Source organism: Pangasianodon hypophthalmus, chromosome 21, assembly GCF_027358585.1.
Source record: "Pangasianodon hypophthalmus isolate fPanHyp1 chromosome 21, fPanHyp1.pri, whole genome shotgun sequence".
NCBI lineage: Eukaryota > Metazoa > Chordata > Actinopteri > Siluriformes > Pangasiidae > Pangasianodon > Pangasianodon hypophthalmus.
Genome location: NC_069730.1, coordinates 17,523,404 through 17,535,658, shown reverse-complemented (window position 1 = coordinate 17,535,658; position 12,255 = coordinate 17,523,404). Strand labels below are relative to the sequence as shown.

The 12,255-nt window shown below is 40.6% G+C and overlaps 1 protein-coding gene across 4 annotated transcripts in view; it reads left to right on the top strand.

Moving 5' to 3' along the window:
* The first annotated feature begins 3,680 nt into the window (after positions 1–3,680).
* zcchc2 (zinc finger, CCHC domain containing 2) overlaps positions 3,681–12,255 on the top strand; it is a 30,833-nt gene continuing 22,258 nt past the window's right edge. For 3 of the 4 annotated variants that reach the window (XM_053227410.1, XM_026946123.3, XM_034314557.2), the window contains exons 1-3: positions 3,681–4,648; positions 9,812–9,917; positions 10,016–10,086. In XM_053227410.1, the coding sequence (XP_053083385.1) occupies positions 3,953–4,648; positions 9,812–9,917; positions 10,016–10,086 (873 nt within the window). In that variant the 5' untranslated portion in view covers positions 3,681–3,952. The remainder of the gene's footprint in view (positions 4,649–9,811; positions 9,918–10,015; positions 10,087–12,255) is intronic. The other variant, XM_026946124.3, reaches the window with a different exon arrangement.

Here is a 12,255-nt window from a genome sequence, read left to right as displayed (position 1 = left end):
AGCAGGGACTGCGCCTCAAGTCCCGCCTGCCCTCCACTTTCCGCAAATTCCGTCAACGTTTCCAAAACGACATCGAACAAACGAAATATGTCCGTCACAGAGCTCAGCTGTGTCTGATCAGCGCAGTCAAGCTCACGAGGTGGCCGATCTGGATGCATCTCTTTCTGGATCTCAAGGAACCGATCCTGTCCGTGTGAACCGTGTGTCAAGAACAAGCACAGCGCATTGACTGCTTCGAAAAAAGTTTTAAAGTCTGCGCATCCTTTCGAGGCGTCACAGAGCGCCGAGCTCAAGCGATGTGAATGGCAATGCACATACAGTGCACGTGTAAACGTGCGCTTCAGGATGCTCTGCACACCAGACATGACGGATGCCCCGTCGAACCCGAAACCTACACATAAACCAGGATCCAACTCGAAAGGTTCCAAGATCTGCAAGATTTTTAAAGCTATTCCTTCAGCTGATGTGTCTCCGGTATCCACAAAACCAACAACTCTTTCTCTGATAGATCCCCTGTCCAAATATCTGAGACACACTGCCACGAGTTGCCGCTTGGACTGGTCTGAGCACTCATCAGCTAAAATGGTATAATACGTCTTCTTAGTGTTGTGTAACTCCTGTTTTATTTGTCGAAGCAGCAGAGACGCTGCGGCGTCCATGAGATCGTTCTGTAGCTCCTGACCACTCGGGGTTGAGGTCTTATTCTTAGGAATGGCATCGAAACGACTTTTAATTCTTGGGTCATATTTACACAAGAGCTGAAAGAGTTCATGGAAGTTGCTCAGATCATTTTCTTTGTGCTTGCACGGTGCAATGTGTTGCCTCACACAAAACATGACAATGTCCAGCATGACTTTGATGTGATCTCTGCTGTTCTGGATCAGTCCAGGAGTCATGGTGTGATGATTCTCTAGCTGGTTCAGAAGAGTGCTGGACTGCTGGTGTTCTTTGTGATTCATGTACTTACACAAAGCAGTGTTGTGAGCTTTGCTTAACTCGTGCTTTGAGCACGCCTGATGGGTGCGCTTCCAGTTTCTGAAGCCGCGAGTGAATTTATCGGCGATCAGATTGTTCCCGAAATGTCTGCACACTTTGCAAAAAATCGCGTCTTTCTCCACGCTGTACTCCAGCCATGCACCGTACTTGCTGTACCAATGAGCTGTAAACCTGCGCGGCTTCCCTGCTATAACCGAAACCGGGAAATTCTGCAGGATGGGCTGAGCAGGAGCCTCGTCAATCTCGGACAAGTCCATCACCTTGTCCCCATGTGCCGGAGAACCGCAGGATCTCTCAGCACTCTCTGCACAAGGGTTAGCTCCATCAGCTAACACCGCATCCCAGTCGATAATGACAGCTCTGCTAGCGGGGGGTTCTTCACTCGACGATGGGCTGTCATCGAAATGTTCAGTTTTGATATCATGCTCTGTCCCAATGTGCACATCTGCTGGTTCGGTCTTCCCTGGAAACGTTAACAGGTTTGTTTCTGCAGCCATTGCTGCCACTCTCTGGACGCTCAGCCTTCTCACTTCCTGTGTGTTAAAAAATCCATCCGGGTTGCAACTTTCTTTGCTATTAAAACGTTCCGGGGAATTAATATTAATACGTTTTAACGTTTGTAGAATGCTCCAATGTGCACATATTTAGGTTTTTATAAATGTTAAAAGGTTAATTTGTGCAGCCATTGCTGCTACTCTCTGGACGCTCAACCTTCCCACATCCTGTGTGCTAATAAATACATCCAGGTTGCAACTTTCTATGCTATCAAAACGTTCCGGAGAATTAATATTAATACATTTTAAGGTCTGTAAAATGCTCCAGTGTGCACATCTTTAGATTTTGTAGATGTTAAAAGGTTTGTTTGGGCAGCCATTGCTGCAGCTGTCTGGTCTGTTTACCCATAACTTTCCGCTTCCTATGTGCTAATAAATCCATCCGTGCTGCAACTTGCAGTGCATCCAAACGTTCCGGGGAATTAATAATAATATATTTAACGTTGGTAAAATTAGTAATAGTTAGTAAAACATTCTAAAATGTTAGGTAAATGTATGCCTGCAATTAATTTTTATATTATTATTTATTTATTTATTTATTTATTTTACCATTGTCACGTGGTCACTTGGACACTGTGCAATACTTTGTTTTGTGCACACCAATGTTTTTCTCTTTATCTTTCCCCATTTTTAAAAATTTTGATTGTGTGTGTTTTATATACTCTGTTACAATTTACCTGCACATCAGCATAAGCATTTCAACTGACTTACTGTGCAAATTATGAATAAACTGGACTAAAACTCTTGTGTGCATGGTGCCATGTCCCTCAATGCAAAGCAGTTACTGTTTCCACCATGAAGTTGCTTATTTTCCAATAACAGCACATCCTGAAGTGTTTTATTGCTCTTATACCACAGCATTCTACTTTATACTTTATATAAAAGACAGGTCACTCAGTCAGTTACCACAAAAAAAAAAAAAAAAAAAAAAAAAAAAACCCCTAATCATTCTGAATGAAAAATCTGTTAATTCATTCATTCATTCATTTGTTGAAAAACTGATGTGCAACATATGCAAATGATCACATACTGGAACTCACACGCTAACCAAACTTACACAGGCTACATTTATGTACAAAGCTTTTCCAAATATTTAAATATAAACTTAAACATCCCTGCTGAAAAAAAAACAATAGAAACTATCAAAGAAACTCCAATGGTTTCCACTACAAATACCATTACAAACCATCAGCTAACCATTAAAAACCATTACTATTATTGGTCCTTGATGGTATCCACTAGACATAATATGCCACCAATAGAAGGCAACAAATTACCAGTAGAGACCCACAGGGACCATTAGAGTTTCCATTAAAACCAATACAACTCCCATTATAACTATTAAAACCATTACAAGTTCTATGAGGGTTTTCTATTTGTTTTTACAGCAGGGCTAGCACATGATGACAATTGTGTTAGCCGTCGCTGCTAAGAGTAATCACAGAATAAATTTTAGTTGTATTAAGTCATTCTTTATTAATTTACCCACACGATTAAGGAAATATTTGAAACAGATTTGTACAGTGGTCAAGAGATACATAACACTACAAACTTACAACACAAAACAAATTTTATTCAACATTATTACAAAGAAATCTGACGGCACATCATAATCTAGGGCAACGTCAGAAATGCTTCCTTGTTGTGGCAGTTACAGAAGTCATGCTTCATACCGGGCCTGACTCAGGTGACGGGTACTGACCATAAATTCTTTATGTTTATTCAATAAAAAACAAGTTATGTCTTGAGACTGATAATTAGACTAAGTCTGCAAGTCGTATTTTTTGTTTACAGAGATATAAATGTGATTTCTGCCTTCTCTAATCACTGTGAGGAAACATTTCTTTTGTCTTTGTTTTCGTGTTACAGCAACTTTGTTTTGTGTTAATTGTGTAGCGTTTCACATCTTTCTGTCACCATAGTTTTTTTTTTGTCTTGTTTTCACTGCCAGTGTTTAGCTAGTTAAATATGTGCCTACAGCTACATTATTTTTTTTTTTGCCTACAGCTACATTTAGCTGCTTGTGTTGCCTGTCGGCCATGTTTCCCGGTTGCCTAGCAACAGCAACCTTGTTCTCACTAATTTGCGTTACGTCGAAAGGATGAAAAAAAAACCCATCTGAGTCAATACGAGGGAAGGGATTTTAGGACCCAGCGGTTGCTGACGGGTAGGTGAGTGGGAGGAGTCAAGCGTTGATTGACATAGAGGCTCGGCGAGCGAGTAATCTGGCAAACTGACCACACTAAACTAGCTAGTCACGGTAGCTCCCAAGGAAGAAAAACCCCAAAAAAACAGAAAAGAATAGAATTCCGGTTCAATTCGTAAACGATTCCGTAGCGAATGTATAAGAAGCAGTCGGAAGGCGATCTCCGTTACCGATGCCCGCTCAACGGTAGTTGATAATGCTGAAGATGAGGCTGCCAGCGGCGGAGGGAGACAACGACGCGGCCGAAGGCGAGCGACGGGAAAACAACAACGGCGAGCGCGGCTTCCTCCCCTTTAACCCCGCGCTGGAGGACGAGGCGGGCCGCGGACCTGCGCACGCTCCCCGGCAGCTCGACAAGGAGGCGGTGTTCGAGTGGTTCGGCTTGCGGCTCAGCCCGGCCAAGCGCGTGGAGTTCATGTGCGGTCTGCTCCACATGTGCCAGCCGCTCGAGCTGCGCTTCCTGGGCTCGTGTCTCGAGGACCTGGCGCGGAAGGACTTCCACATCCTGCGCGACGTCGAGGCTCGCGCCAACAGCCCCGCCGACCTGCGACTCCTCACCGACGTCGCCGACCCGGTCGTGCTCTCGCGCCTGCTCGTCTGCCTCTCCCTGCTCGGGTCTAAGAACCGGGAGTGCGCGGGGATCCTTTACAGCACGCTGAGCCGGATCGACGTGCTGCACCCGAGGAACTGCTGCGGGGTCGGCTTGAATTTACCGGAACCGGAACCGGGACCGGCTCCACTGGAGCAGCTGGCATTGCTCTTCGCCATGGCCTCGCTGCACCCGGCGTTCACTTTCCACCAGAGGGAGGTGGTGCGGACGCAGCTGGAGCGAGTGGAAGCGTTATTGGAGGAGAGGAGCCTGAGCCACTGCGCCTGCGCAGCTCCAACACTGGTAACTCCAACAGTAACGTTAAAGGAAAAATCCACCCTGAACCACTTCACATATCTTTATACTGACATATTCCTGATGTTCTTAGTCATTCCTGTGCCAGTCTGGTGGCTGGTATCGTATTCTCCATATCCCCTTGAGAAGTTGGTGCTTGTGCCTCTCTGACATCACAGGGCGACATTTATTATTATTATTATTATTATTATTATTGTTATTATTGCTAGCACATCTCAAGTTCATTTCTCACTCACTATTTTACATCAACATCTACAGTTTTACGTCGTATTAACGACACATCCAACACAGAAGTAGTAGTGGAGACGTTGGTGCAAACGTTGGACTCAAAGTCCCAGAATGCATTGCAGCTACACGATGCGGTTGCTCAGCTAGATAGCGATATACGACGTGACGAGCGAGATGGTGATGATGGCGGTATTAGTGTAAAAGTTGAAGCTTGTTTTGAGCAGCGTATAGATGAGATGGGAAGACGAGAGAGCTGGACGGAGTAAAAGACTAAAGCGCCGCTGCATCGCTCTATCAGCAGCCAGTGAATACAGACAGTCTGTAATGTAGGAAACATTTTGATGAAAGAAACCAAAAAAGTCAACTTTGAATTTGATTCACAGAATAAAAGATGAAATATTGTTAAAAATATTGATATGCAAGTCGTTTAGTTGAAAGGCGGTGCTTATTTTATACCAGTAAACAACCGAGAGAGGCGGGGCTTACTGCAGCTTCCAGACAACCTGAAACGAAACCTGACCTTTTGCTACCTTCTCATTTCATTGTTACTCCACTGCTCATAGACTAGACCTGTATTTTCTGGAGGTATAACGATATAATATGACAGTGATATCATGATAAATACTTTTTATGCATTTCCGAGAGTATCGTCAGCACTTTTACAACACATGTAGACGTCTGATGGTCCTGTTTCCTGCCTGTTCACTTTTTCATAACGCAAACTGTGTATCACACATCCAGTGAATCAGTAGAGCTCTGTTTAAAACAAAACAAACCAAAAAATGATGGTGATTCAGTGATATTTTTATTTACTGCTTTAAACAGTGAAGATGGCTCTGTGTTATAGAAGTGCTGATGATACCTGTGATACTATAGGAACAGCGCGTTTTGCTGTAAGTGATCGTGACATTGATATCATATTGTCATATAAGATAACGACTTCCCAGACGTAGCACTAGGCAAAAGTAGGCAACCGCCTTGGGCCCCCTAAAAAAATTCAAATTATATATATTTTTAATTAATAATGCTATGCTGAGAATTTAAATAGTGAATAGGGCCCCATTCCTTTATTTTATCTAGGGCCCCCAAATCACTAAATCTGCCCCTGGCACTTCCGCTACTGTTAGCTAATGTGATCTATTTCACTATCTTCCTGTAAAATTGCCCCTAATGCAACCAACAGTCAGAAATGTAATGTCAGAAATCATGTCTGTGACTTAAGAATAAAAATTACTGTTTTTTTTAAATAATTTTTTGTACAAATGTAATACCATTCTCCATTGTGATAAAGTTAAATTTATAAATCATTTCTTTTTCCTCCTTTACAACAATACTTCATGTAAATTTTCAACTAAAACGGAGCTTAAATGTTCAATTTAGACACCACCCACCTGGAATATTTTAGCTTTTTAGTTCATATTAATTGAGTATAAAACCAAAGAGACAGTTACAACATATTTAATGCACCAAACTCAATCGAAAAATAAAATAAACATCGAATGTTAGTCAGTTAGTTAGCCTACTTTAGCTAGGTTCTCTCAGTTTAATTAAGTGAGAAAGCCAAAAAAATTGTAGTCCCAATTAAAACACAGTTACTAGGATTGAGGAGCACTGATCTAGAAGAGCAGACCGGATATGGGCTTATATCTGCAAAAAATGTCTTGTTTCTGAGCTCGAATGTTTCTGAGCTCGAAAGTCAGGCAGCTGTAGACCATAATGAATAAGTAATGCAGAGTTTCCCCAGTCGTGCTCCTGGTGTCACCCTGCACAGCCTATTTTAGGGTCTTTACTGCTCTAACACACCTGACTCGACTCATCAGCTCATTAGCAAGTCCTTCGTGAAGTTAAAGTAAGTGTGTGAGAGCAGGGAAACACCAGCAAAATGCATCCCAGTGCGCTTTTCACTACAAGAAAACTCTGATCTAAAAACCTGCATTCTGACTCCATGCTTTGGTTTAAGGATTCAGGATTTCCAGAAAAGGCAAAACTGTGCAAGACAGGGGGACGGGGGTGGTTTCGAAAATCAAACCTCGTTATTTCTGCCGAACTACAGCCCTATAAACGTAAAACACATTTGGTTATTTGCTATCAGAGCTGGGTGATGAGATAATATCAATGTTGTGTTACTCTGTAATCAGTATTTTTACAGACTGGACATTAAAATCTGTGTTTATAAAGAACATTTTATTTTTTTCTGCTATTTCCCAAGTAAGATAAGTAAGGAATAAAACCTGACGCAAGCGGAGTTACTGTTACTACATTCGAAGTTTATTGTTTTTCCAATAACAGCCTGTCCCGAAGTGTTTCATTCCTCTTATACCACAACAATTTACCAACGATTGCAATTTTTAATTTATTACTTACTGACAGGTCATACTTTTTATCCATTTATAGTTACATTTAATGTGGCGGAACATCTGTGAAACAGGTTTGTTCCTGGTAAACCTGAGATTTAACTTAGATCAGATTCAAGAATTTAACAGCGCTGTGATGTAATTTATTATAGTTGAACTTATAGGGTATGTGTTGAGTAGACACACAGTTTCTTGAAATTTGTTGAAATCTGATTTTTGGAAACAGTTTCTGAAATGGAAATGGGAAGAAAATCCCAATTTGTGATCCCATTTGTCTAAATTCTGGACATGCAAATTGATTTGACCAGTGAAACTGGACAGCGTGCGTTCGTGTGGTGTGTTTTTTAATACCATTTGTGCACTCTTTGACGTCAGAAATTAGCAAAAAGAGCGATTTATGAAAACCAGCATGAAGGCAGATCAGGAAAGAACCTGGCGTAACTGTAGTACTCGTACCGACAGCGACTACAATCTAAAACCTAAAGTCGTATGGTTCAGTGAAGTTCCACTTCAGATTGTTTGTCGTTTATTCCTCCCATTGTTTGCAACAGTATAGCCTATGTTTAAAACGTTTAGCTAAAGACTGTTAACGCTCCTGAAATCCAACTTGAAATCCATGTCCCTGTTATTAGGGTCAGCTTTTGTTCATGTTTCATGACTGTGCTATCAGATGACTGACTGAGGAGTTTCACATGACTGACAACTGCGCAGCATGCATGCGTTCATACCTCTCGCTCTCTGGGTGTGACCCTGATAAGCACAAGGCTTCTTATTGGGTGGATTGGTGAATAAGACTCACCTGAGTTTAGAGAGAAGGAAGTGCAAGTCAGCAGATTTTGAGCTGTTTGTGTCCTAATGAGATTGTATGAACTGAGCCTTGCCGTATAGTACGATGTTTAATAGCCTTTCAAGCTTTCTGAGATAATTAGGCTAGTGGCTGCACACTTGTATTTGATCTAATGGTGTTTTTTTTTTTAAAAAAAAAAAAAATCTGAGTGAGAGCATTGCCATAATGACTGCCTGAGATGGCAATCACTGACGGCTTCTATTCTTCTTGCGTGCTTTTGATCAGGGGACCGGGCCGTCTCGGCTGAATAGCTGTATTATGGGGTCGGTATTATGTTGCCGTTATGGGACTCGGCTGTATGTTTGCGCATGGGACGTTTAGTTGCTTGTTATATAAGGACTCTCCAGATTCGATGTGCCTTTATAAATGCCTCAGTGGTGTTTCAGTGGTTAAAGTTTGTAACGTTTGTGAGTTCAAATTCCAGGACTGCCAGAAAATGACCCTTAAGCTAGGCCTTTCAGCCTCACCCGCTCAACCATGTACTGGAATTGAATCAATAGTAAATCGTTTTGGATAAAAGTGAATAAATATAGCTAAATGTAACCTGAACACTCTGCTCTTTTTTTTTTTTTTTCCCCTTTTCCGTCGAAGCTGCCGCCTAATCACAACTGTGCGCAAATCTACTGCAAAAAAAAAAAAAAAAAAAAAAAAATCAGCCTGCAGAATAGACTGTGTTATGAAACATTTAGCTCTGTTAAAACTTTCCCCATTGTCGTGATTGTTGTCGTGAAAGTAAAAGTATTTCCTAATCTAGAAAATCCAGAAGTCTGCTACAAAAAACAGACATTTTGGCAAGTTTGAAGGCTATGTAAGAGGTTTTAAAATTCACCAAATATAATAGGAAAACAGTGTTTGTTTTATTTTTGCACCATGTACTAGAGAGTTCAAGAGAATATGTTTAAAAAAAAAAAAAGAAAAGAAAAAGAGAGGCAGGTGAGGAAACGACTGACTTTATAGATATAATGAAAGAGATAACAGGGATAATTTTCAGCATTAAACATAATAAACAGATAAAAAAATATGATGTGGTTTTCTTTAATAAATCCATATTATGATTGTTGGCAAGTTGCTATGGAATAAGAGAAATAAAACACATGTTGTTGTTATGAAACATGTTGTCATTGGGAAATAATCAACTTTGGGTGAGTGAAGTATTTGGTTTGCTTTCACCACACATGCCTGGAGTTCAGAATGACGCTGTGGATGTCCCGTCCTTCACTCTGACCTTTAGCTGATGTGGCTGTCAGGTTCAATTTGCCATGACATGGTGGATAAACCACTGAGGCCAAAGAGAGGAAATGCCCCTGGATGTTAGCCTCTGTGTTCTTGGCCACTTAATCAAGCCACCCAGTGATTGTTGGCAGTGAATAAATTCTTACTTTTCATCAAGGGTGTGTATGAGTAATTAGGATTTTAGCTTTGAAAAGGCTTTATTAAAGGACTAGATCATGCAAAAATGCTAATGGGACTAAAAGTGAGTGAAAGCTGGTGACGTAGTTTAGTGCGTTTTATGATGTGGATTAAAATAGTTAGGGAATAAAGTGTAAAATATTTGAAAAGGTTTGTGTGATACCATTCCCATACCGTTTGAAAGGAAAATGACAAAAGATTATATTTGTAAATATGTAAATGGGTGGATGAATTGGGTTTTATAATGGAATATTTGACCAATGGTTTCACGCATAAGTTATGATATACTCAGTGTACTGTCTTTCGCCTTAGCAGAGCCAGTTTTCCCGGCCGGATGAGCTGTGTCCACACCCTGAGGGGAGCAGAACATGGCCGTCATGTCCGATCCAGCACCTCAGCAGCATGCCTCCGAGCCAAGGTACTGTACGCCGTGAGCTTCCGGGACTCGGTTGAGATAGCGTTCCCCGATCGTGAGTGATGCGGCACTCTGACGAACCTCTTTCTTTCACGTTACAGTGGTGCACATTGAGAAGATCAAACTGAAGGAGATCTCCCTGGCAGGAGACAGCAGAGAGTACAGCTTCGAGGTAGGTCTGCAAAATTTCATCCACAGCAAGCTGTCACCCACTGAAAGTGTGTGTGTGCACGAGTGTGTGAGTGTGTATGAGAGAGAGTGAGTGTGTGTGTGTGTGTGAGTGTGAGATTCTAGGAACAGTTATGCTGACTCAAAATGACACGAGAGCTGGTGTGGATTACCGGCTTTAAGGAGAGAAATCTGTTGCTCTGTTCAAATGAGGTTCATGAGGTTTACTTCAATATTTTCACTTTAATTCCTTGAAATGCTGAGTATTTAAATATATTTTCATATAAACGAGCCTATAATTTCATACTGCCGTAGACTGAGCAAGGAGCTGTGCGTTTGTATCATATAAACCCTTGAAAGAGAAAATACTTTTTCTTTCGTAAACAAAGAAAATCTGATAAATGAACAGTAATATTCGAGATTTATTTTCCTTTATATTTCCACGGTAGTGTTAGTTGCTGATATTTACAGTGGGTATAAAAAAGTCTACACTTTTTTAAAATGGCAGGTTTTTGTGAAAAACAAATAGAAATGTTTTAGGGGAGAAAATAGAAAAAGTAAACGCTTAGAATAATCTGGTTGCACACGTGTGCACTATTAATAACTAATACTTTGTTAAAGCTCCTTTTGCTTGGAATACAGTCTTTTTTGCGAAGAGTCTACCAACACGGCACATCTTGATTTGCCAATTTTATTCCACTTTTCTTTGCAAAAATGCCCCAGATCTATCAGATCTTAAGGCGATCTCCTGTGCACAGCCCTCTTCAATCATATCAAGTCATTCCACAGGTTTTTGATAGGATTTAGATCTGGGCTCTGACTAGGCCATTCCAAAGTGTTGATCATCTTCTCCTTTTTCTTTTTCTTTTTTTTCACTTGACTTTTGTTGATTGCTATACCACATTAAAGGGGGGAAAAGATCTGACATGATTTTATCTTCATTTCATTTTTCTTAAATCACAAAACCTGCAGTTTTAACAGGAGTGTATCGACTTTTTATATCCACGGTAGCTAAATAGCTCGCTAGATCCAGACAAAAATAGACATGGGCCACTTAGCCAAAAAGTTTAGGAAATGTGTGTAGAGTTAAAAGTTAGTTAAAGTTAAAACATGAGATTAAACTTTTAAACGCAGATTTTTTAGGGTACAGAAGTATTCAGAATTTTCAAGTTGTATTTGAGTAGTAAAATTTATTCTGACAGACTTACTATAGGCAATTATTATAGACTAAAGCTCAGTTAGCAGTTGATGCTAGCTGTGTTTATAATGTCATTTCAGTCCTATAGCATCTTTTTGTAGTAATTTACCAACACATCTGAGGAAAATGTTGATATTCCCGACAGTTTTGTGTTGTTTCTGATGGCACTGTACCTTTTATATTGTCTCTGTTAGAGATATCATGGCTGAATGATAGGTCGCTAAATCGTTTGCCTCAGTAATTAGCTAGCTAATGCTTGGTGCTCATATTTCTGTTGCCTAGCAACAGTATTCTCTTGATTTTAACCACAGAAAGGCATAATGTCTTTGCCTTACAAAGTCAAAATGTGAATTTATTTGAATGAAGCTGGATATGAACGAATTTATTCGTAAATTTCCACAAGATCTGTGTTACTCCAGTGTGAAAAATCCTGTTTGTTTGGTACAACGTTAAAAGTCCTACGAGAACTTCCGAATTTATGTAAATTTACGTATAAGGAGACTCTCTGTTCCAGCTACAAATCGTATAATTAATGTGACTTACTGTAATTTTGACTACAGATTACACCGTCAAGGTTCAGTCAGTTGAAACTCTGGCATTTCTCATTAATGACTTGAAAAAAAGTGTTCCAGTACAAATCCATAAATTCAAACAAAGAAGACTAGCTATTCATTTAGGACAAACTATAAAAGGAGGAAGAATTAGTGTGTGTCTGTGGAAGCTGACGCGCTGCAGTGGCTGAGCTGCATTACTGAACTTTGCCTTTTGTGGGGTTTTGTGTGAGTCATTAAATCTATTTTTAAATCGGCTTAATCCCTTGACTGGGTGATTGCCACTTATCAACATATGCACGAGTGCAGACAAAACTTTTGTAAATCTGGTGGGAATTTGTTGTTTGCTTTGGCCAAACGAAAGGCCATAGGAGTCTGAATACCTGGTAAATATGTGTGCGTTTGTCTGCCTCAGCCTCAGTGG